This window comes from Lacerta agilis, chromosome 16 (assembly GCF_009819535.1).
Source record: "Lacerta agilis isolate rLacAgi1 chromosome 16, rLacAgi1.pri, whole genome shotgun sequence".
In the NCBI taxonomy this organism is placed as follows: domain Eukaryota; kingdom Metazoa; phylum Chordata; class Lepidosauria; order Squamata; family Lacertidae; genus Lacerta; species Lacerta agilis.
In genome coordinates this window covers 35,721,238-35,744,422 of record NC_046327.1, presented here as the reverse complement: position 1 = coordinate 35,744,422, position 23,185 = coordinate 35,721,238, and the positions used below count along the sequence as shown (strand labels likewise).

The 23,185-nt window shown below is 47.8% G+C and overlaps 1 protein-coding gene across 1 annotated transcript; it reads right to left on the bottom strand.

Moving 5' to 3' along the window:
* Nucleotides 1–963: 963 nt before the first annotated feature.
* Nucleotides 964–20,327, bottom strand: PLP2 (proteolipid protein 2). The gene is made up of 5 exons (XM_033173477.1): nt 20,129–20,327; nt 8,461–8,616; nt 6,001–6,096; nt 4,107–4,197; nt 964–1,686 (listed from the first exon to the last, which is right to left on the bottom strand). Exons 1-5 carry the CDS (start codon nt 20,216–20,218, stop codon nt 1,667–1,669), a joined length of 453 nt encoding a protein of 150 aa, XP_033029368.1. The 5' UTR covers nt 20,219–20,327; the 3' UTR covers nt 964–1,666.
* Between the last annotated feature and the right edge of the window lie 2,858 nt (nt 20,328–23,185).

Here is a 23,185-nt window from a genome sequence, read left to right as displayed (position 1 = left end):
CCAAAAGTCACTCAAAAGAGCAAGCAGATGTTAGTACTAAATCAGCCATGTTTTATTTGCATTTAAAAACATTTGTTTCACTGAACAAGCACACACACACACAAAATCAAGCTGCCTGAGGGACAGATAGGAAAGGGAAGAAAGAGCAATAGAGAAGGGGGTGGGGGGTTGGATAGTAAAAACATGCTCCCCCTTCCTCCCTTCTCTCTGCCCACAATCCATAGGGGGGAAAGATGATAATCTTAAGGATAATGTGATGCAACAGCTCCTCATTCCCCAAGAAGGAAAAAGCACCTGTACCCTTTTTGCATATATATCTATATTACCCAGAACCCAGAACCAAGGCTATGACCACTTTGCATGACAGCAAAATAAAAAGCAGAAAAAGCACTGGAGCCCAACTCTCTGACCCCCCCCCCCCAAATATGACTCAGACCCCCTCACCCTGATATAAAATTTCAGCAGGTGTCACCCACCCAGCTCCAAAACATATTTGCAACCACATTTTTGTTTATGCAGAATTGCAACACACGAAGCACAGAAGTGCAAGGAGTGGTGGGGGAAATGACTTGATATATTTATATTGTTGTGAGTTGTTTTGGGGGGGGGACTCCCCTAAACCCTTGAAATTAATAAATGGTAGGATTTTGATCATCTGGAGTACTGAAGGGAAGATTGCAGTCCAACGGAAAAATTTGGGCTAAACTTTTTCCAAGCCAGGGCCTCACCTGGAATAGAGGTGCTAACATGACAAAAACGTGTTGATGGCCCATTTCTGTCTGGGCCTGGGCAGACAGAAAGTTGCCAGGGTAACTGGATGTGAGGTGAAAGGTAAAGAATGTATTTAGCAAAATGTGCTGGGAAGAAGGAGGAGACCCATCTTGGGCAGGCTGGCTGAAGGCTGCCTGGGATAGATGAAGCTTGAGTGTTAATTCAACAACAAAAAAAAGACAATCACTTCCATTATAATTGGCTGTCAAGGTGGTTTAATAAATTCTCAACAACATTCAAAGGAACTAGGTCCATTGTCTTCTAGAGTCATCAAAACACCCGCTCCTTAAGCTTTTTTATTATTATGTTTCTTAAAAACAGTGATCTCTTAGGCTGGAGATCCCAGAGTGAGAATAAGCTAACTAGATGCAAGCACCAGCCTCTGGTCCACTCTCCCCATTTTAAATGAGGAGAAACTGAGGCACAGAAAAAGGAAGGCACTTAAAATGAGTCTGTGGAGTTCTCTTCCACTCCATTCTCCACCCCACATTTTCTAGAACTGGAGATAGAATCCAGGGGTCCCATTTCCTCCCCCCTCAGCCCACTGTGTAAACTGCTTGAGCCCCTAAACTGATTTGAAGCTTCCCCTCTCCGTCCTCCCTCAACAATCCCATTTATTGGGGGCCAATAATTATTTTGTCAAGTTGCCAAAAGCTGCCTTTGTTTTCCACAATTAAGTCAGACATAGGAGAGAGAGAGAGTTGGCGGAAATAAGAGTGGAATTATCTTTCTCAAGAATTGGTGAACCTCACTGAGACGTCCAGAAGAGAGGGATGACATTGTCAAATTTATAGACTGGGGTAGTTTTCTACCAGGAGATCCAGCAGGAAGCTAAAGGTGATGGGTCCAGGATTGGGGCCTAGTCACGATGTGGAAGCAAGAGAATGGCGTGTCTTCACACCCCATCTGAGGGACCTGTAAAGGAACAGACAAATGCCAAAAGTGTTTTTTTCCCCTTGTTTAACATTAAATCACCATGTTTTCAATGTAACAAGTAATGATAAAGAACAAGGAACAACAAAATCGGCAGAAAATAACGTAAGATAAAATAGCTCTATCACTAATACAGAGACAGAAGGAGAGAGATGGCAGCCCTCTCTCTGGAGGGCAAAAGAGGCAGACACCCCTGACTTGCATGGTTTCCACATGAAGAAAGTGATTCTTCACATCCAGTACCTCCAGTATATTTAACACAAATGACCATTCAATTTGGTCAAGTGCTTTGAGTACATCTAGTTACACTTAAGGGGATGGGGGTCTTCTGGGTATGACTTTAGTATATAAGCCAGTGTTAGAAACTCAGATATATAAGCTAAGGGCCAAATGTCTCCGTAAACCAGGGGTCAGCAAACTTTTTCAGCAGGGGGACGGTCCACTGTCCCTCAGACTTTTGGGGACGACGACTATATTTTTTGGGGGGGAAATGGAACAAATTCCTATGCCCCACAAATAACCCAGAGATGCATTTTAAATAAAAAGCACACATTCTACTCATATAAAAACACGCTGATTCCCGGACCGTCTGCGGGCTGGATTAAGAAGGTGATTGGGCCAGATCCGGCCCCTGGGCCTTAGTTTGCCTACCCATGCCCTAAACCAAGGTTACAATCGCCAAAACGGTATGTCTAGTTGCCATTTTGGGGCAAGACGGCTTTAAAGTCTTATTTTTCAAATGATGGGACTGACTGGGATTGGATCACAGTTAAACATCTGAGTAGTTCAGAGGACAACCTTGAGCTCAGTTCAGAGCTTTGAGAACTTAAAGAAGAAAAGTCCCTTGATCCAGGGACAGTCCACATAGATATTGGCCTATTCCGACCTCTTTTTCTTAACTGTTCCTGCTCCTGCTCAGGTTGCACAGAAAAAGCATTTTAGTTCCAGAAATTCATTCCGATTATGCAGATAAAATATAACGTATAGAATTTGACAGGATGGGGTATTAGTGTGTGAAAACAGTCCAGATCCAAGGATTCCCCAGGCATGTATCTCCAGGTGGTGGATATGCCAGACACCATCCTGGAGTCCAGGCATCTTCACTTGGTCAAAAGCCAGGTGCAAAATGTGCTAATTTCTAATGCTGTATATAGCAGTTAAATATCTGGTAGACTGGGCGAGACAGCAACAACAAACGAACAACCATCGCAGAAACACAGACAAGGCACCGTCAAGTGAGTGGTGTATTACTCGACCTACAAATGCCTGGATCTTGCAGTGCAGAAGAGGAGCCACTATGACTGTAATGCCATACAAAACATAGCTCCTGCCCCCCAAGTGGAACAGTGTACCTTCAACAAGGGAGATTAGACAAATGGTGTAAGCAGCAAAAAGATGAGTCAGTGTGACTTGCCAAATCACAAGATCAACTTGCAAAACTTCCCTTTTTCCTGGACTGTTGAATAGGACCTGGCTGCTGTTTCACAATGTTCCCTCTTCTCTCCCTTGCCTGACTTGTCCATCCTGCTTCTCCATCATCTGGTTTCACTGCATATTCTAATCCCAAATCCATCACAACTACAATGTGAAGGTCTGCAAGCACGGACATCGCCTCACACGGTAAAAGGGGAGAGAAATTTGCTCTGGGGTCAAACTGCTATTTTAAAACGGAAGCTCTAGCTGTGGGGAGGCCCGACGGGGCCCATCCCTGCCATGGGTAGGCCATGGAAGATTGAGGGGACCTAGTCACCTCCTTGAAAATTCACCCCCCCAGCCTCTTCTAAATGGTGCCCCTGTAGGGTTACATATCAGAACAGAGTGTTTATAGTACTCTCAATCTACCATGCTAGCAATGGAAATGAATTGTATGCAGAGTAAGTAAACAGGAAAGAGCACCCAGCTTCTGAAGAAGAAGAAGAGTTTGGATTTGATATCCCGCTTTATCACTACCTGAAGGTGTATCAAAGCGGTTAACATTCTCCTTTCCCTTCCTCCCCCACAACAAACACTCTGTGAGGTGAGTGGGGCTGAGAGACTTCAAAGAAGTGTGACTAGCCCAAGGTCACCCAGCAGCTGCATGTGGAGGAGCGGAGACGCGAACCCGGTTCCCCAGATTACGAGTCTACCGCTCTTAACCACTACACCACACTGGCTTTCTGAGTAGTTACAACTTGAATGGCAACTCAGCCTGGGGTTTGAGTGAGGAAGGCTGGGGCTTGCAAATGAAATGAAACCGAGCTGGGCTTGTTCAGCATGCAAACTCTTCAACCGTGTGTGCGTACTAGCTAGCAAGTTCTCTTATGTCTGTCTGTCTGTCTGATTACTGATGCACCAAGCAAAAGCCATCTAAGAGCTGCCCAGAGCCACAGGATCACACACTTCCTTGCAAAGAGAAGACCTACCAGTGGGAGCTGCTGCATGTGATTTCCTGAGGGTTGGTAAGATGGTGTAGGCATCGTAGCCAAAAAGGATTCCTGTCAGCATTCCAATCACCTGTCGGGAGGAAGTGCAAGTTTAGTATGGGCCTCTATCTGCTTTTAGGAGTACATTTCTGCAGTTGTACTTCAGGTAGGAAGTGGGCCTTTTTATATTATTAATGGCAGTTGCTTCTGGTAGAATAGTCCCATTTATTCCTCTGTTTGGGTTGTCAAGCTTCATTTTGCCTCTTCTAAATTAAAGTAGCTACTTGCGCCGAGAGGCATGGCAATTTTGATTCGGTTGCACTGATTGTGCATTTGTTTGGGGCATGAGCTGGACAAAGTTAAGCTCTCTGAAGTCCCACTGAGTGCAAGTGGGAGTGATTTATAGCGCATGCTCACCAAAAAAAAATCAGCATGGCTTGGAAGTACCCAACAGTATATCCATTGTTTCAGACTCCTGCTTGGGAAAACGGTGACTGCAAAAGTGAAAAGGCCATAAGCTAACTTCTTTGTGTTTGGGAGATGAAGAATAGACCCAAGAACTCAACAGGAGGAATCCCAGTGCAACACAAAGCTGTAGTGCACACTAGACCTTTGAAGACCCTGCAAAGTGCAGTTTATCCTTCTGAGTTACAACTCCCAGGAACCCTTAAACTTCAGTGCCCAGAATTATTTGAGGGAAACAATGTGCTTTGAAAGAATGCAGCACAATGGGCCCCAGTTGTGTTTATACAGGATTCACAGCCAATCAGTTTCTGAAAGGCACCAAATTTATACCACTGAAGGACCATATGCAGTGCTGTCAAGTATCCCGTTTCCCCCGGGAATCTCCCTTATTTCAAGCAGTTTCCCACTGCTATCCCTTGTTTTTTATATCCCTTTAATTTCCCGTTTTTTCAAAGGAAGCAGCTCCTCTCCCTCCCCCTGCTGGCCAGGGACTGGGAAGACCTCGCCTCCTTGCAGCCTCAAAGCAAGCGGGAGCCATTTCCCGCGCTTACAGGCATCGTAGCCCACGGGCAGCGTTTCCAAAATACAGTAAGCCTACTGCGTGCGTTCATACCAGTGCCGCCCACTTTTGCTTCTGGCTCCGCCCACCACTGCCATGTGACTGTCCCCGGGATAGGTGAGGCTGCTGATAACTTATTTTCAAATCCGAAACTTGACAGCTATGCATATGTAGTGATCACTTTTGGGTACGGAGGCATGCGATCTTGCACAGACAATTGGGCACAGTATTTGGGGATTACCCATGCACATTGACAAGACACCCGCAGCAGTGGTCCATGCTGGCTAATTTGCCACATACCGAAGAGGCAACGGGTTCATGGAGGCTAAGCCAGACTGCTTGCTGCTAGGGCTACGACACAGAATATGATACGAACCTGGACTGGTAGCTGGGCCTCCTGAAGGAACATAACAATAGCCTGCAGGATCAGGCCAAATGGCCCATGTAGTCAAGCATCCTGTTCTCAAACTGGCCAACCAGATGTCGGTGGGAAACCAGTGAGCAGAACAGGAGCACAAGAGCCCTCCCCCCTCCCGTGGTTTCAAGCAACTGTTATTCAGCTTCGTTGAAGTTCAGCTTCGTTGGGTGTCCACAAAGTGCTATGGGAAAGGATGAACAACTTTTATCTCTCCACGTACTGCATGCATGCCATATAGCTGTGCCTGCAGAGAGCCCTCTTATTGTGTCTGGAGGTCCTTTCTCATGGGGTGTGGAGGAGATCCTTACAGGAGTTCTCCAGCTAGCAAAGCCCAAATGTGCCACGTGTCTCCCCGTTCACAGCAACATCCCTACGTATTCCCGCTGCTGGCCAAACCAGCACTCCAGCTTCCTTTCCCTGCCCTCTGTGAATATTTGTTAGCTTTTATGTACCGCAGCTGCGATGCCAGCTCCATCTTTGTGTCCTATGAGAACGATAAGGGACGTGATGAGGAAAGCAACAGCCCCGATGAGAGCCCTCATGAAATCCTAAAAGGAGGCAACAGAGAGGGAGAAAAAAAGTTAATACTGGAACTAGGGATGTCAAAGAAGTTAAAGCAGGATTAGTTGAGCCAACCACCTACCTCTCAGCCAATCGTTGACACATATTTTAATACCACCATAACTTTAATGTAGATGGGGGGTTTTTTAGACTTAAGGTGGTCTGATAGAAAAGAGGACAGGGTCCTTGCTTTTTTAAAATAGCGAATTATAAAGGTAAAAGGGTAAAGGACCCCTGGACGGTTAAGTCCAGTCAAAGGAAACTATGGGGTTGCACTGCTCATCTCGCTTTCAGGCCAGGGGAGCTGGAGTTTGTCTGCATACAGCTTTCCGTGGCCAGCATGACTAAACTGCTTCAGGCACAATGGGACACCGTGACAGAAACGAGAGCGCACAGAAATGCCATTTACCTTCCTGCTGCAGTGGTACCTATTTATTTACTAGCACTGGTATGCTTCCTAACTGCTAGGTTGGCAGAAGCTGAGACAGAGCAATGGGAGCTCACCCTGTTGCGTGGATTCAAACCGCCGACCTTCTGATTCACAAGCCCAAGGGGCTCAGTGGTTTAGACCACAGCACCACCTGCGTCCCTAATAGCTAAGTAAAGAACATACAAACACATTGTATGGGTTGGCAGGAGGTCGCCCTCCCCTGTTCTACTCAGCGCAATGTAGGCAGGGTATTTTAAAATGCAGAATTTGGTTTGTTTCAGTGGAGAACCCTTGGCACAGACAGACACAGTGGCCCAGTTTGCCCATTGCTTTAAACCAGGGGTGGGAATCCTCAGGCCTGGGAACTCAGTGCTGTTTTCCAGGACTCTGCCTGGCCCTGGATCAACGTCCAAGTCCATGCACAGACCACCACTCTTCGCTGGTCCTGCTCCGCACTCTCCTCAGCTAGTAGGAAAGTCTCAGTACCAGATTACCAAATAGGTTGAGTAGGCACCAGTCTATGGGTCCCATGCCTTTTAGGGGCACCGTGACAAGGGGTCAAAATAATATTGATTTGATCTTGAAGGAAATGTACAATCAATCTTTCCTAGTTCAATGTCATCCCACCTGAGTGCCAGCACGAGGTGGTGGGGCAGGGTTTTGCTTGCCTAGGGGCCTCCGCAGGGCTTAATCCGGCATAGGGAAGTGTCCGTGAACCACAACAATGTCTGTTGCTTGCTTGGGTGGAGATGGGGAGCTGGTGTGTAGAAACCTCGGAAGCTTGCATGGCTGGAACAAAACCTACTGTACAAGGGCAAGAGTTGCCTCTTTCACCCTGACTGCCACTAGCCAAGCTACACCCAGATGGGTTGTCCAAGAGACACCCCCCCCCCGATCAAGTAAATCAATAGAAATACTTAACTAATTGACCAATCACATTGGTTCTGCCCCCCCCAACAAAGTCCTGCACCCTCAACAAAAATCCTGGCTATGCCCATTGTTCTCCACAAGGAAAACCTCCCCACCCCACCTCACATTTTAAGCCAGGGGTCAGCAAACTTTTTCAGCAGGGGGCTGGTCCACTGTCCCTCAGACCTTATGGGCCAGACTATATTTTTTTGGGGGAAATGAACGAATTCCTATGCCCCACAAATAATCCAGAGATGCATTTTAAATAAAAGGACACATTCTACTCATGTAAAAACACACTGATTCCTGGACCGTCTGCAGGCTGGATTGAGAAGGTGATTGAGCCAGATCTGGCCCCCGGGCCTTAGGTTGCCTACCCATGCTTTAAGCAGTTTCAAGTGAATGAACAGCAGGTCAGTGCACAGTGCTCGGATCATGGTCACTCCCTGTCCTCAGTCAGTCAGCATGGGGTGGGGGACAAACTGCAGAATGATTTCATATTGGTGTGCAAAGTGTTGTTCTTGAATTTGGAGGGGGGGGGACATCCCGTGAGTGCTGGTTGACAAGCAACCTGAAGACAGCCTCTGGTTTGTTTCCTCCCCAGCACACTGGAGGAAGGAGCAGGGCAGGAACAAAGCCTATACCAGGCGTAGGCAAACTCGGCCCTCCAGGTGTTTTGGGACTACAACTCCCATCATCCCTAGCTAACAGGACCAGTGGTCAGGGATGATGGGAGTTGTAGTCCCAAAACATCTGGAGGGCCGAATTTGCCTATGCCTGGCCTATACTTTTAAGCAACAGACACATGCAAGCTGCTCTCCCCCATTGAACCACAACCTAATCTGCCCTCCTCTCGCCTGCAGTCCAGATGATTTGGGCATGCGGACTGGGAATGATGGAAGTTGTAGTCCCAGGTGGGGAAGGCTCTTGTAAAGTGGCGTGGGCCCCACATTCCCAGGCTGTGCGAGTGCCCTGCCCCACCCCAGTGCCAGGGGCAGAAGAGAAGCCTTACCGTCCACCCCCAGTGGATGAAAGTGATCTGGTGGTGCAAGTTGCACATGAAGAGGATGAAAATGACAATGCCGTAAATGAGCATGAAGATGGCTAAACCCGTGTAGCCTGGTGTCCAGGAGGCTCCATAACAGATCAGGATGAGGATGCACGCAATCTGGCAGAGAAAAGGAGAAAAAAGAACAATCAAAGGGCAGAACTCATGAAAAGGAGAGGGGAAGACAGGCACCGAGAGAAGAACGGGGAGCCAGGTGGGTGGGGTACAAATAACAGACTTTTATAGTAATCATAAATGAAGCATTTTTCAAAGAGCTAATATTGTAGGTTGGGGTTCAGAAGTAGAACCCTGGGGCTGAAAATTACCTGTTCCAGCAAAAGGTTTAGGACACTTTAGGAACAGGGACTCCAAATGATCTCATGGCCTGCTCTGTAGAGCAGTGGTCCTCAACCCCCGGGCCACGGACCGCTACCGGTCCCTGGATCAAATGGTACCGGGCTGCCCAAGGAACACTGAATTATTTCCATTTTATTTACTGTGGTGTATTTATCTCGGGTTTGTGCGACTTTCCATGGACGAGAGGTTAACCGGGAGCTGAGAGACGTCACCTAAAGCCGCACCAATACCGTGCATGCGCAAAATCTCATGATTTCAGGGCCCCTCGCTGATATCTCCTTGCTGGCCCGCCCCTCTCCATTCCCCAGCTCCGCTCTGGGAGCCCAGCGGTCAAAAAAGCCGCTGAAAGGGGAAAGCCCCCTTTCAGTGGCTTTTTTCGCCGCTGGCTGGAGGTGCTGATCGCGAGGGGGGGGCACCCTGAGTGTCACCCCCCCAGGGTGCTACCCGGGACAACCTGCCCCCCGCCCCCTTGCTCCCCCCCCCAGCTATTACCCCCAGATGGAACCGTCTCATTGCAAAGAAACAAGCTCAGGGTTCTCATTGATTTAGCGTTCTAGTGAGTTAAAATGTTAAATCACTTTATATTCATTTTTTGGTGTAACTGTATTTTATTCTGAAGGCATGTTTAAATACAAATAAATTAAAATTATTAAATCAAAACAATCTAAAATATAAACAATCAACTACCCCCCCCCGCGGGCTGCAGTAAAACTATCAAACGTTGACCGGTCCGTGGCGATAAAAAGGTTGGGGAGTACTGCTGTAGAGCACAAATCATCATTATTATAATTAATTTGTATACTGCCCTTCACAACATAAAAATACAAAATGAGAACACAAAATATATAATATTTGTACAGACCAAGCTGCAAAAGCTGCAGCGAGGCCGGTGTGACATGTGTCTGTTTTTATCCTGTGAGAAAGCCAGTAGTCCTATATCTGCTTTCTCACACATGTGATGTTATTGTACTTTACTTTCAGTTCTGGCTCAAGAGACGCTAGACGCTTTTATGCGCAGCTCTGACTACCTGAGCTGGCTAGCAGAGACATATTCTGCATTTACCTACAATAAATAATTAAGCCTCATCAATGGCTCGCCTGTGTTGTTCTTCACACTGGAGAGCAATCGCCTATCGAATGTGCCACCGGTCGAGCGTAGCCGGGAATGTGCACAAGGCTTTGTTCCAGTCTCGGGGAAGTCTCACAACTGACCCCGGGCGGGATATTTGCCAACAGAACAAACTCAAACCAGTAACGCCCCCTCCCACAAACACATTTAAAAGGACGTAGAATGTTAATCAGCCAAAGGCCTGATTGAAGAGAAACATTTTTGCCTGGTGCCTAAAAACCTATCAACAGCCCTTGTTAGCTAGGCAGGCAGGTATTTCCCTTTTCCGTAGACCTATTGCTATTACTGCTCAGCTAGCAGCCACAACGGCTATGTTCTCCCTCCACTGATGGAGCCTGTGGGTGGAATTCAACATCGTGCTCAGGAGATTGTTCTGTCAGTGTGAGCATTTCTGCTTGTGCAGTGGAACCATCTCCCCACTCCTACCCCTGGCATAGATCAATATACACTGTATCATAATGTTTAGGTGGTGATATATCACAATGTTGAAAACAGGATTTCACCCAGCCCTGGTTAGTTTTTGTAAACAGGTAATATAATGACATATCATTTTACGAGGGGAGAGAGACTTTCTTCCTCATCATCAGGCAATGCCATTTCCACCTGCTTTGCCCCATATTCCAGCCCCGGAAGCCCTTCCCAGACCAACAGCTGGGAAGAGAAGAGTTCTGGGGTATTATTATTATTATTATTATTATTATTTTAAATAGTTTTATAAGTTGTGTGTCCTTGTTTCTCTGTTTGATCTTTTTACCTGGTTTTGTATGTTTCATGGTATTTTGTGCACTGCGATTTGCTATTGTTTTTATTGATTATAGATTGGTAATTCCTTATTGTGGTTGATAAGTGTAAACTGTTTAATTTTACTGTTTACTACAGTATTAGATTCTGATGGATTTTTGAATGTTGCTTTGTTTGATATAATTTATTTTAAAGTTAGTGTGACTTTTTATATTGGATCAGATTGTTACTATTAATGTTTGATGTTTTTATATGTGTTGGAAGTTGCCCAGAGTGGTTGGGGCAACCAGCCAGATGGACGGGGTAATAAATAATAATAATAATAATAATAATAATAATAATAATAATAATAATAAATTGGTATATAGTTGGAGTAGACAATTTATTTCTCTGATATCTGGTCAGGTTGTTGTTTAGTCGTTTAGTCATGTCCCACTCTTCATGACCCCATGGACCAGAGCATGCCAGGCACTCCTGTCTTTCACTGCCTCCCGCAGTTTGGTCAGACTCATGTTGGTAGCTTCAAGAACACTGTCCAACCATCTCATCCTCTGTCGTCCCCTTCTCCTTGTGCCCTCCATCTTTCCCAGCATCAGGGTCTTTTCCAGGGAGTCTTCTCTTCTCATGAGGTGGCCAAAGTACAGTGGTGCCTAGCTAGACGAAAATAATTTGTTCTACGAGTGTCTTTGTAGAGCGAATTTTTCGTCTAGCGAAGCGGCAATGCAGCACGGAGGTTTTCGCGCTGGAATTTTTTTTTTCATCTTGCAAGGCAGCCCCATTGACTTTTTCGTCTTGCAGGGCAGCCTTCCGCTAGCGAATGCCGTTCGTCTAGCGAGTTTTTCGTCTAGCGAGGCATTCGTCTAGCGGGGCACCACTGTATTGGAGCCTCAGATTCAGGATCTGTCCTTCTAGTGAGCACTCAGGGCTGATTTCTTTGAGAATGGATAGGTTTGATCTTTTTGCAGTCCATGGGACTATCAAGAGTCTCCTCCAGCACCATAATTCAAAAGCATCAATTCTTCGGCGATCAGCCTTCTTTACAGTCCATAAAGCCGAACTGGTCAGGTATTACCAGGATTGTTGCAGGATTAGCTGAGACTCAGTATAAACCATTAGTAATTCTGGTGTGAAAACAAAGAAATGAAAAATGCTCAGCAGCCTTCTTGGGACTGCATCACTTGGAACACCTGGGCAACAGCCACCTCAGGCAGCAGGATCGACAGGGGCAGCATATCTAGCCGCCAAGGAATTGCAGTGACAGCAACGGCTGCTGCATGCTTCTGCAAGGCTGGATCTGCCCCCTCCTTGGCCACCTCTATAGTGGCCTCTTGGCAAATCGGAGGTGCTGCTGGTTTCCTTCCATCCTTGTTCCCAATGTACCGGTAGATCTTCACTCAACCCTTCTTCCCTGCGGAGGGCGCCATTTTATGGTTCACCTCAGGTGCTGAAATTTCTTGGGCTTGCCAAGGTGGTCTGATATGCTCAGATCTTTTCTTTGTAAATACTCCAGCATATATTAGGGTACCTCTCCACCTGCCCCAGTACGCTAGCATTGCACAACATAGGCAAACTCGGTCCTCCAGATGTTTTGAGACTACAATTCCCATCATCCCTGACCACCAGTCCTATTAGCAAGGGATGATGGGAGTTGTAGTCCTAAAACATCTGGAGGGCCGAGTTTGCCTATGCCTGACCTCTAGATGCTTTTCACAAAGAAGCATTCAGCCATAACCCTCACGTGCATTTGAAACTAGTACATAGTATAGCCTAACCTCAGGTATCCCTTATATTTGGTCCAGTCTGCCAAACTTCTATCTCCAAAAGTGTCCATGCTCCATTGACCAGACGTTCCAGCCTTTCAGAAAAAAATTCTCCACAATCTCACAGGAAACTGGTGGGAAACTCTGAGTCAGTGAGTTGTGCTCGATGGCATCAGGGCCTGTTTTCCTTGCCAAGAATGTGATTCACGAAGCTACTTTCACAGCCCAAGAAAGGGGTGAGCGCCTTTAGAGATTGCTGAAGGCAGACTTTCAAAAGCGTGGCTTGGACACACGCTAGATCTCTCGCACTCGGGCCCTACCTGGCCTTGCTTCTCTGCGCAAAGCCAGCATGTTGGGCACCAGGATAAATTAACAGCTTAGTGGATTTCCAGCCCCCAAACCGAAAACCAGAGATTTATATTTGCTTGCATTCCAGGTAGCTGGCAGTATGTCTGGGTACACACACACCCACACCCAAATGCAAGCTACAAAGTGACATTATGCTGCATGTAAAATGAAAAAGTTTTCTAGCTTGGTAACATAATCTAGCAGCCATTTATTTTCATACGTCAATGTATCAAGAGGGGCACCACAAAGGATATCTGGGTGTGGTGGGGACTGTTGCTACATAGGTACCTTGGGGGAAGGGATTTTCCATCTGCTCTGTGGCAAATTAACCTGCCAGAGCCTGAAGAACTAGAATTCTATTTACGGGCAGATCTTGGAGAGAAAAATAAGCATGCCTTGGCCTCAAGTCTCTCTCACTTGTGCTCTCTATATATAGATGGGGCAGGGGGCAGAGTCTCTACCTCTCCAGTTCTCAAGTGTGGGTCTCCCTGCCTGGCACCCACCACCCAGCCTTGCTACCAAATATGTTTGTTTTTATTAAAGATTTTATTGATTTACAAAGGTGTGTGCAATGTCTCTCTCATATTTTTTCCATGTAATATTTTTACAAATCAGTTTTGGCTGTTGAGACATTGGGGAGAGAAGGGGGAAAGAGGTGGGTGGGATGGGTGAGGTGGGGTGACGATGTTTCTATTTTACTTAATATATGTAGGGTTTGGTGTCAGCGTTGTTTGTGTAGCTTCTCTGTTGTTCACTTGTGCTTCTTTGGCGGTGAGAGAGGTCGGGATTGGCGTGGGGGTGTGATTGTTCATTTGTGGTTAGCTGTGGTGATCTTTGGGCCAAATATGTTTTCAAGCTAAATATGCCAGGGATTTAACATGGGTTTCCTAGGCATGCATTCTCCAAATATGTCTGAGGGCACGGGGCTTCTCCTCCAAGGAAGGAAGAGCAGTTGCAGGAAATGTTCCAGCTGTGGCAACTGGGAGACACAATTACAGCTAGACATTCCAGTTGTGGACCTTGGAAACAAAGGGCCAATCTGTTCGTCAGCACACTGGGGTTGCCAGCACGCCAGGCGGAAACAGTGTGTGTGTGTGTGTGTGTGTGTGTGTGTGTAGGGAATCACTGGGGCAACAGCTAAACAAACCAGGAGCCTCCTGCCAAGTATGCCAAGGTCCAGAACAAAAAACGTAAAGGAACAGGCCTCCACGTTCACAGAGCAGGAATAAAGGGCGTGGAGAGAATTGCCACAGGAAGAGCCCAAGAGGCATGAATGCCGAAGCGTTAGAAGCAGCAGCGTAGACAGATCTTCTAATACAGGGGGTGGCAGAATCAAAGGAAATAAATGCACACGATAGAGCTGGAGAAGGATAGCAGCCAAGGGAAGAAAACATGCACCCCTTCAGGCACAATGCTGGAAGATGAAGCAAGAATGCAAGCCGGACCGTCGCCAGTTTAAAAACACCCCCTGAGCCATGAACTCACCAGGTTGCCTTACGGCACCAAACCGCTCTCATCCGCAAGATGGGCATAGCGAGGGTGCCCTACCTTGCAGGAGCAGCTGGATTATTATCAGGCTAATGTATGGGAGGTGCCTTGAGCACCAGGGAATCCCTGCATGTGCCAAATCATTGGATATGTTGGTAGGATATGTTGAGTTTTCCCATAACACATGGAAAGGAATTAAGCATGCGTCCTCCACCCCAGGCATGGGATACAGAGCTGTTACATGGGCAAAGTTGAGAGAGAAAAGGAAATGGGTTTTTTAAAAGGGCTTGGAACAGACAACTGAAGTTATCTTGCCAACTGTGCAGAAACGGATATAAGCTCTTGAGCAGATGAGGCCAACCAACCACTGCTTGTTGCATAAGCAAGTGAAGCTTGTGACAGAGTGGCAATCGCCATTACCGTATATACTTGAGTATAAGCCTAGTTTTTCAGCACATTTTTTGTGCTGAAAAAGCTGCCCTCGGCTTATACTCGAGTGAGGCGGGCGGTGGGGGCAACAAGAAAGAAGCCCTTTCTCTCCGCTCGTGCCGCCGCCCGCTCACCCCAGTCAACCATTCCTTAAGAAGTGTACAAGAACGGCGGTTCTTTACTCTCCCCAGGCAGCTTGTTCCATTCCTGAACTGCTCGCATAAATGCAAACTTGGCAAAGGAGGAAGAGGAAGGAGCAGCCCAAAGGGCTGCTTTCGGGCTGCTCGTTCCTCCTCCTCCTCCACAGCGGCAAAGGTGAACCAGCTTATACTTGAGTCAATAAGCTTTCCTGGGTTTTTGTAAGAAAATTAGGTGCCTCGGTTTATATTTGGGTCGGCTTATACTCGGGTATATACGGTATCTCCTGCGCATAGAGCTGCTTTCAAATACTGATCCGTGGGCTAGTTTAAAAACACCCAAAGCAAACCCAAACCCTATCGGAGACTGTGACATTCAAACAGTAGTGTGGTTTTTAGTTAGTCCCAACAGAAGTTTTGTGATATTTGAAAGTGTTCTCCCCACCCACCCCGAGTGGATCAACACTGCTGTCTGCATTTATTTATCTACTTTGGGCAATTCTGAATTTAGCTACCTGACAGGAGGAGGGGAATCACAGGACTCGGCAATTAGCTTAAATAATAGAAATGTGTCAGTGGGTAGGGGGAGACTACAGGCCCTCCAACTACTAAACTATACTACCCAATTTGGCTTCTGTGGATTCCACCCCTACTGTGATTTTTAATCCAGCTTTCGTAGGCCAAGAACCAGCCAAATATCTTCATACTTGCTATCAGCCTTACAAGGAACCCATTAGTTCCAATGAATGCTAACTGAATTAACTGCATGCTTGTACATTTTCCAAAAGGAAGAGTGCGTCTTGTTCTAACTAACTAACCTAATTCAACCCACAAGTCTCAAAACGACTGATGAAAAATACTGTATATTGTTAATATCTTCTGTTAATAACAGAATCTACTTTCCTGTAACATATAATAATAACTACTGCTGATCCATATTAGTCTGTGGATATTTGCAGACAGCGGTTCTCACATTTATTCTACCAGCAATGTATTTTCCTTCACTCTTCCCCCCCCCCTTTTAAGGCCTGAGGGATATTTCTGTGGAACTTGAAATATAGTTCACTGTTTTTCTATTCCATTGGTCCTTAGTAATGCTGGTTGGAATTCACACCCCCCCCCCACTCCCAAACCATGACTAAAAGATGATGGAGAGATGTGTGTTTTCTGCAGCTTGTCGTTTGCTCCAATTCACCAGTAAAATGTAGCTGTTCCTGGGGAAAAGCGCTAGGACAAAAAAACAAAAAACAAAAAAACAAAAAAAAAACCTGCTTGGTTGCAGAGCTTTAAAGTATGGACTTGTGTCTGGAAAGCACAGAGCAAAAGGAAGTCTGGAGGAACTCTAAGACCAGAGTCAGAAATCACCTAACTGCAACACAGAGCAGGAACAATTTCCCCTCAATTCCCAAATGACAGCCTCTTGCACACTGTCTCAGAACCATCCTTGCATGTGTGTCACCTGTATAGCATGGCAAGGAATACACTCGGAAGACACAAGGAATGCACTCAGAAGACACTGTCGACAAAAGACTGGGTAAAAGTAAAGAATGGGTTGAGTGGCCTAAAATATTAGTTTTCCTTTGCCAGGCTATATCAGGGGTGGGGAACCCGATATATAAGAAGGGGTAGCTCAGTCGGGAGAACAGGGCCATGGATTTGAGCCCCAAGTTGGGCCAAAGATTGGAGGCTGAACTAGATGACTTCATGGTCCCTTCCAACTCTACAATTCTTCAATGGTATGATTGGCCATAGCTCAATGGTAGAATATCTGTTTGGCATGCAAAATCTCCCCTGTTGAATGCCTGGCAGGTTTTAGGTGACATTAGGCTGCTACATTATTCCCAACTTCTCAACTAGCTCTCCAAGCAGTGCTGGACTCTGACTCCCATCAGCGCCAGCCAACAGGCGCCACGTTCAGACATGATGGGAGATGCAGTCCTGCAGCAACTAGAGCACACCAAGTTCCTCATCGCCAAACACTACACTGGCTTAATACAGGCAAAGCGTGGTTCTAATCTGACACAGCAACTGTACGTAGACTGAGCAGTAGGACTTACTTCACCTCAATCGATATGGAACAAATCCATGTTCTCTTCTGTATTTGGGCCTTAACGCGGCAGTCAGACACAGAGAGTGTTGTTTTGTGTGTCCCACGAAGATGGGAGCCACTGTGGCTTCCGATGGATAAAGAGAAATTGACTCAATGAACATGTGGTCTTTGCTTGCTATTTTAATAACAAGGCAGGGCAGCACCTGCACCCAGAGCCCTTGGGAGTGACAGGGCGTAGCACAGCACAGGCAAGCATAAATCCTTCCCTTGTTCTCTTCACCTTCCTTGTGGGCCTTGTTGGGACCTGCTGTTTATTCCTAGCCCCCGCTTTTTTGAAAAAGGGAAAACCCTCTGTCATTCCCATGCAGATACAACACCCAGCCCTGAAGCCTTAAAGAACATGCTCTCTTCTAAGATTAAAAAGTAGATTATTGGTGCTGCAGCATTTGAGTAATAGCAATCTCCTGTTTGGTTTCCATAACACAGAATTAGTGTGGTGCTGCGGTTTTAGAGGGCTGGATTAAGACTGTGAAATCCCAAATTATAAACCCAACTCAGCCATGAAGCTCAGCGAGAGTTGTTGGCCCGGTCACTCTCCTCAGCCCTACCTCACAGGGTTGTTGAGAGGATAACATGGCAAACAAGGAATCGTGCAAAAAGGAGGAAAGTCACAACTGTGCTTTAAGATGTCTAAAAAGCTGGCTAAAGCACATCCTTTTCAGACCAACCGCCTGACTTTGCATGAGGCAGCTTTCTACATTCCTAAGACCCTCCAGTTTGTGAAGGTAAAATACTTGTATTAGGACTCAAGACGTCCAGGTTCTGCTTCCAATTCTCAGGGCTGGAAAACTGAATTAGGAAAAAAAAAAACGGTTTCTGTTAATTATTAATGGAGGTGGCAAAGATTTGTGAAAGAGGGAGGGGGGAGAGCAACAACAGATGGCAGAAAAAGGGCTACACCCATAATGGAGACAGAAGCCATATTGTCCTATACCTCTTTGAAAAGACTAGGATCCTGCTCCACTCCTAAAAGTAGGTAGGTAAAGAATAGACAAGTGGGATTTGCACAGAAACATAGCAAGGTGCCTTTGACTGAATCAGACCTCTGACCACCAACACTGGCTGGCAGCAGCTCTCCAGGGCTTCAGGATCTCTCCCTGCTGTGTCTAGAGATGCCAGGGATTGAACCCTGGCCTTCTGCATGCAAATCAGATGCTCCGCCACGGAGTGACAGCCTTTCCCCAACGCAAAACATTACCCTGTACGTTGCTCAGGGTTCCTGCCAGCTAGCTACTGGTATTCACTGACGTTACTGCCACTGAACGTGGAAGCTCTACTTCCTTGTCTTGCTGTTAATAGATCTATTCTCCCAATGATTTGTCTAGAGGCTTTTAAATAAGCATTTTTTTGGGGGGGGGGAGGGGATTTAAAACCCCCAAGGGCTACAGAGCAAAGCTACCTGGTAGTGGCAACCTCTGGTCTGAAAGACCCCACTAATCCCAGGTGGGGGTGTGTGACTCCATTACCCACCCCTCATGCTCAGAAACACTCTTGTCCCTTCCACATATTCCAGCGCTGAACCCTGGTATTGAAATAGGCTGCGCAGCTTCCTTGCTCTGGCTTACATTGCCAAAACAGGTTTACTTGGAAGCAGTTCTTGTGGGCAAAGTACTACATGTACTAAGTCCCAGCCAGGAAAACTAGTGAGCATAAATATACAGCTATTCAGAAGGGTGGGGAGAACCTATCCTTTCCCTATGTCACAGGGAGGTGGAGCAGGACCACATGGTCCTACAAGCTTGCAACTGTTTAGCAACTACTGCTGTAAATTCAAACCGCAAAGAGACACTCCCCAGTTACAGTGCCAGACACACACACACTGTGCCCAGCGACCGGGAACGGTGAGTCACCCGCTTTCGCGCGCACCCGGCGCTCCGGGGAGGCGACCAGCAGCAAGGCACACGCTCAGCCGCACCCAAAACCAAGGCCCTTCGCGGGCAGGGAGAGGCAAGCAGCCAGACCGTCAAGCAGCCCAAGGCCGTCGAACAACGGCCAGCCGTGGGGATAGGAACCTGCCTGGGACTGCAAGCACCTTTTCCTCCTCTGCTTTTCCAAACCTGCAGGCATCAAGGGGAGCAGGGGAGGACTCCGGCTTGTTTTAAGTCTCTGGCTCCCTATGCTCGCCATGCCCCCGGCCCAAGGGACGCAGCAACCGACGGGTCTCTGCCCCGCGGAGCTTAACGATGCCGAACTCGCGCAAAGCAAAGCGAGATCGAGCTGCAACAGGGAACAGGAAGGGGAAAACGCATCAAGCGGCAGCGAGCAGGAAGAGAAAAGCGGGGCTGAGCGAATGCAAACCGACGCACTTAAGGCGTCCAGGGCTCACTCGCCTTTGGAAGAAACTTAAGGGACAACTGCCCTTCGCTCATCCATCCCCTTTGGGCTTGCGGGGCCCCCGCTCGGTCCCCAAACACTGTCCCTCCCTCTCTCCCCCTGGACAGCAGCCGTCCCGTGATCCTCCTCCTCCACTCGCGGCCCTACGACGCGCGGGAGACACGTCCGCCGCCCCTCCTCCTTAACTCTTCCTCAGCCAAGGCAGCGCTGCGCTGTCTGCCCAGTCAGGGCGTTTCCCTGCCCGGCACAATCTCCAGCGGGGCCGGAGAAGCCACCCTGGACGCCTGGGTTCCATCCCCAGCGCGGGGAAGCGGGCGGGCGCGGGCATCGAGGATACTGGGGAAGGTTTGGGTGGCGAGGGGCTCGAGGGAAGCACCTCCGCCCGGTGCCACACATGTCAACAACTTTCTGCGGGCGCCACTAACGGACGTGACCGCCTGTTCTTTCCTAGCCACTTATAAAGCGGAGGTGGGGGGGGGGGCAGAGCTGGGAGGGACGGGGTGGGTGCCAGGCTCCGTCCACCCCACACAGTCATGTTGGAGCACCCCAGCTGCAACTTATTCCCTCCGGCTCCGAACCCTCTCCTGAACCACTTTGGAAAGCCTGAACTTCGTCGATTTGCTGGACGTGGCGTCCGGAGGGAGCTGGGTTATAGAAAGGCGAGAAAGAAGTTTTCTGGGAAAAGCGCAGCAGCGTCCCCCCGCCCCGCGAAGTTAGAGACCCACCCAGTCTCCTGTCCTGGGCGCCCCCCCCCGCCTTTGCAGATCGCGCCATCCCGCCCGTGCGCGCCCCCTCTTACTATTTCGGCCAGGAGGATCATTCCCTTGTGAGTGCGCACGAAGCCGGTACATTGCCCCATGCACCCTTCGGAGTTGCTCGACGACTCCATGGCAGCAGCGCGGCGCCCCTCGTCGGAAAGGGGAGACGTCGGTTTCGCTTCCCGCCGCGGCTCTTCTCCTTCTCTTCGCTGCAGACTCCTGCCAAGCGCGGGCTCCGCAAGGCGAGGGAGGGAGGGCGGGGAAGGCGGCCCGCGGGGTGTGGCGGCGGCGGGCTGGGCAGAGAGTCTTGGGTAATCACCGCTGCCTCTTTAAGGGCAGCCGGAGGAAGAGGGCCGGCCGGGGAGCTTTCGGATAAGGAATCGAGGCGGGCAGGGGCGGCGCAGCAGAGCCGGGCTGGGTGGCACTGCCATGCCTCGCGCGGCGGTGGCAGCCATCCCCACAACTTAGCCCGCTTTTACTTCGGATTCAATCCTACTGAACGTAGCGGGCGGCGGGTTCCAGCTGCTTCAGCGACACCCCCCTCCCCGTACGTTTCCGCCGAAGGCCACGTGGGTAGAGGAGCCAGGGGCTGCGCACCTTTGGGTGCTAAAACGGAACGCCAAGTCCCGAGGCGAGATCGAGAATCGCCCACCCCACAGGTTAAAAAACCTCTGGGGAAGGAGAGTCCGCCACTTCCAGGGAAGTGTGCATGCACACGAAAGCTCATACCAAGAAAAAACTTAGTTGGTCTCTAAGGTGCTACTGGAAGGAATTTTTTTATTTTTTATTTTGTTTTGACTTCCAGGGATGTTACTGCAAGCCGACCAGAGATGAGATGAATCTTAGAATTATACACTTGGATAGATCCCGAGCAGGGGTGCCAGCTTGAATACAATATGGGGTGGGGGGTGGGGAGAGCAGGTAAGCCCAACCCCGCATAATCACAAAACGCTGTGTGCGCACACCATTGGAATGGCAATGCCCATTAGCTGGGGGGGGGCGCCCCCTCATATATTTTATTGTGGAGGCAAAGGTTCCTCGTTCCCTAGGAGTTGGCTGGTATGATCCCGAGGATCATTCTAGTCCTAGTCCAATCTCCTGCAATGCAGGAATCTGAAATAGATCATACATGATGGCACACCTGTGCTCCAAGCTCCCCCCCCCCCCAAGTTGGGCGGAACCTGGTGCCTGTGGTTGTGTCAGAAAAAGAGAAAAGATAAGAAGATGATAAGATATAGAATATATGTTAAGGAATATTTTGGTTTAGATAAATTTAAAAAATAATAGAATATTGAGTTTAAGTTAATGACAAAAGAAATGAAGCTACCTTAAAAGTATATTTGTTTTTGAAGACAGAGGAGGGACCAGGGGAAGTCCCCCTAAGAAGTTAAAACAAGTTTAGAAACAGAGATAAGTATTTAGCAAGGTTTGTACAAGTTTGTTTTGCTGTATGGTTTTGTTGTATTTTTGTATTGTTGATTGTCTATTATGTTTTTATGGTGTTTATGCATGTAGGTTTAATGTTGTTTTGTTTTGTTTCATGGAAAAATAATAAAATCTTATAAAAAAAAAAAAGAAAGTTCTTCCCATGGGTGTAGGAGGGGGGCAGCTGCCTCTCCCAATCAAGTAAATAAATAAAAACACTTAACTAACTGACCAATTGTGTCACAAATAACTTGGTTCTGCACACACCCACACACCCAACATAAAGTCTGTCCTCCCCCTGAAATAAATCCTAGCTGCGCCCATGGTGTCTTCTGATGTTTAGTTGGAATCTTGGTAGAGAATGACGTGTTTGTGTTGCAGAGGCTGTGATATGACTGAGCACAACTCAAGCAGCATTCCTCGATTCTCATTCATGCTGCCAGTACCAAAGAGGCTTATGCAGTTGTCCCATGTGTGATGTTCGTTCTCAGCTCTGCACTGAAATCTCCCAGCAGAAATAAGTATTCGCAATCTGGTTGTCTGTATATCGCTTCCCTTAATAATGAAACAAAACTTGTTATACCTTATACAATGATTGAAAAATATATAACTAAATAAATAGCTCACATTTTCATACAGACAATTGGAAGTCAATTTTTAATTGTTATTTATAATTCTTTGCTTTCTTCTGTGTGTTTTGTTTTTTCAAATATTATTTTTTGTGGATTATAATGTCTAGATTATATGTTTCTTAGGGGGTTTGTTTCTATTGGTTGATTTGATATGGTTGTATTTTAGAAGTCTGAAATTAAATAAAGCTATTTTTAATTTTTTTTAAAAAAAAAGTATTCACAATCTGGGAGCCTCCTGACAGCCTGGTCCAGTTCCTCATAAAACTGACCGTTGGTTTGTATGTCAGAGCACATAGACACTGAAGGTGTTAACCAGACTGGAAGTGGATGTGAGACGGAGGGAAAGCAAGTGTCATGAGTATCCTGAGGTCAGTGGTTCTATGAGGTCCGCACTGTGAAGCCTATTCTGGATGACCTCATTGCCAGAGGCAATGCATCTCAGAGGCCTGCAATCAAAGTGAGTCTGGTCTCCTGTAGAGCAGCAACATCAGTGTTGAGCTGCATTTTCGGTTCATGGTCAATGATGACCATGTTGACCTGCAGCAAGTCGGTAAACAAGCCACGACACGTGGTCCTGACATTCCAGCTTGCTAGGTGCAAGACGGTTTGCTTCCTTTCTTTTTTGCCTAATTTAGAAAGTTCAGGACACTTGTTGAGTCATGCTCTGAGCTCCAGGCACCCATTGAAGCAGTAGACAGTGGCAGGTCAGCGCTTTAAGGACCGTGGACTGTCTGATTTAAGGCAAGCTCACCAGTGAGACACGATGATCTCTGCCACCAACGAAGGTAACCCATAGTGCTTGTACCTCATGCCAATCAGGCTGAACCTATAACTGCTGCCTCCCCAGGGGCGTACGAAGTGGGGGGCGGAGGGGGTGGGCCGCCCCGGGTGCCACTCTGGGGGTGTGTGACAAGATGGCCCCTTCCTCCCCCCCAGCTGTAGAGCGGCCGAGGGCGTGCGCAGTCTGTAAGGGCGCTGCTTGTGCTGTGTCCGTACAGGCTGCCTCTCGCATGGCGTCCATACAGGCTGCTGCGCATGTGC

Bases quoted from the DNA above. Each gene is read 5' to 3' on its own strand.
- PLP2 (XM_033173477.1), bottom strand. From the start codon at position 20,218: ATGGAGTCGTCGAGCAACTCCGAAGGGTGCATGGGGCAATGTACCGGC. The intron at 6,097-8,460 runs GTAAGGCTTCTC...GCCTCCTTTTAG, and splicing joins TCATCCACTGGGGGTGGACG to GATTTCATGAGGGCTCTCAT. The intron at 4,198-6,000 runs GTACATAAAAGC...TCCTCCCGACAG, and splicing joins GAGCTGGCATCGCAGCTGCG to GTGATTGGAATGCTGACAGG.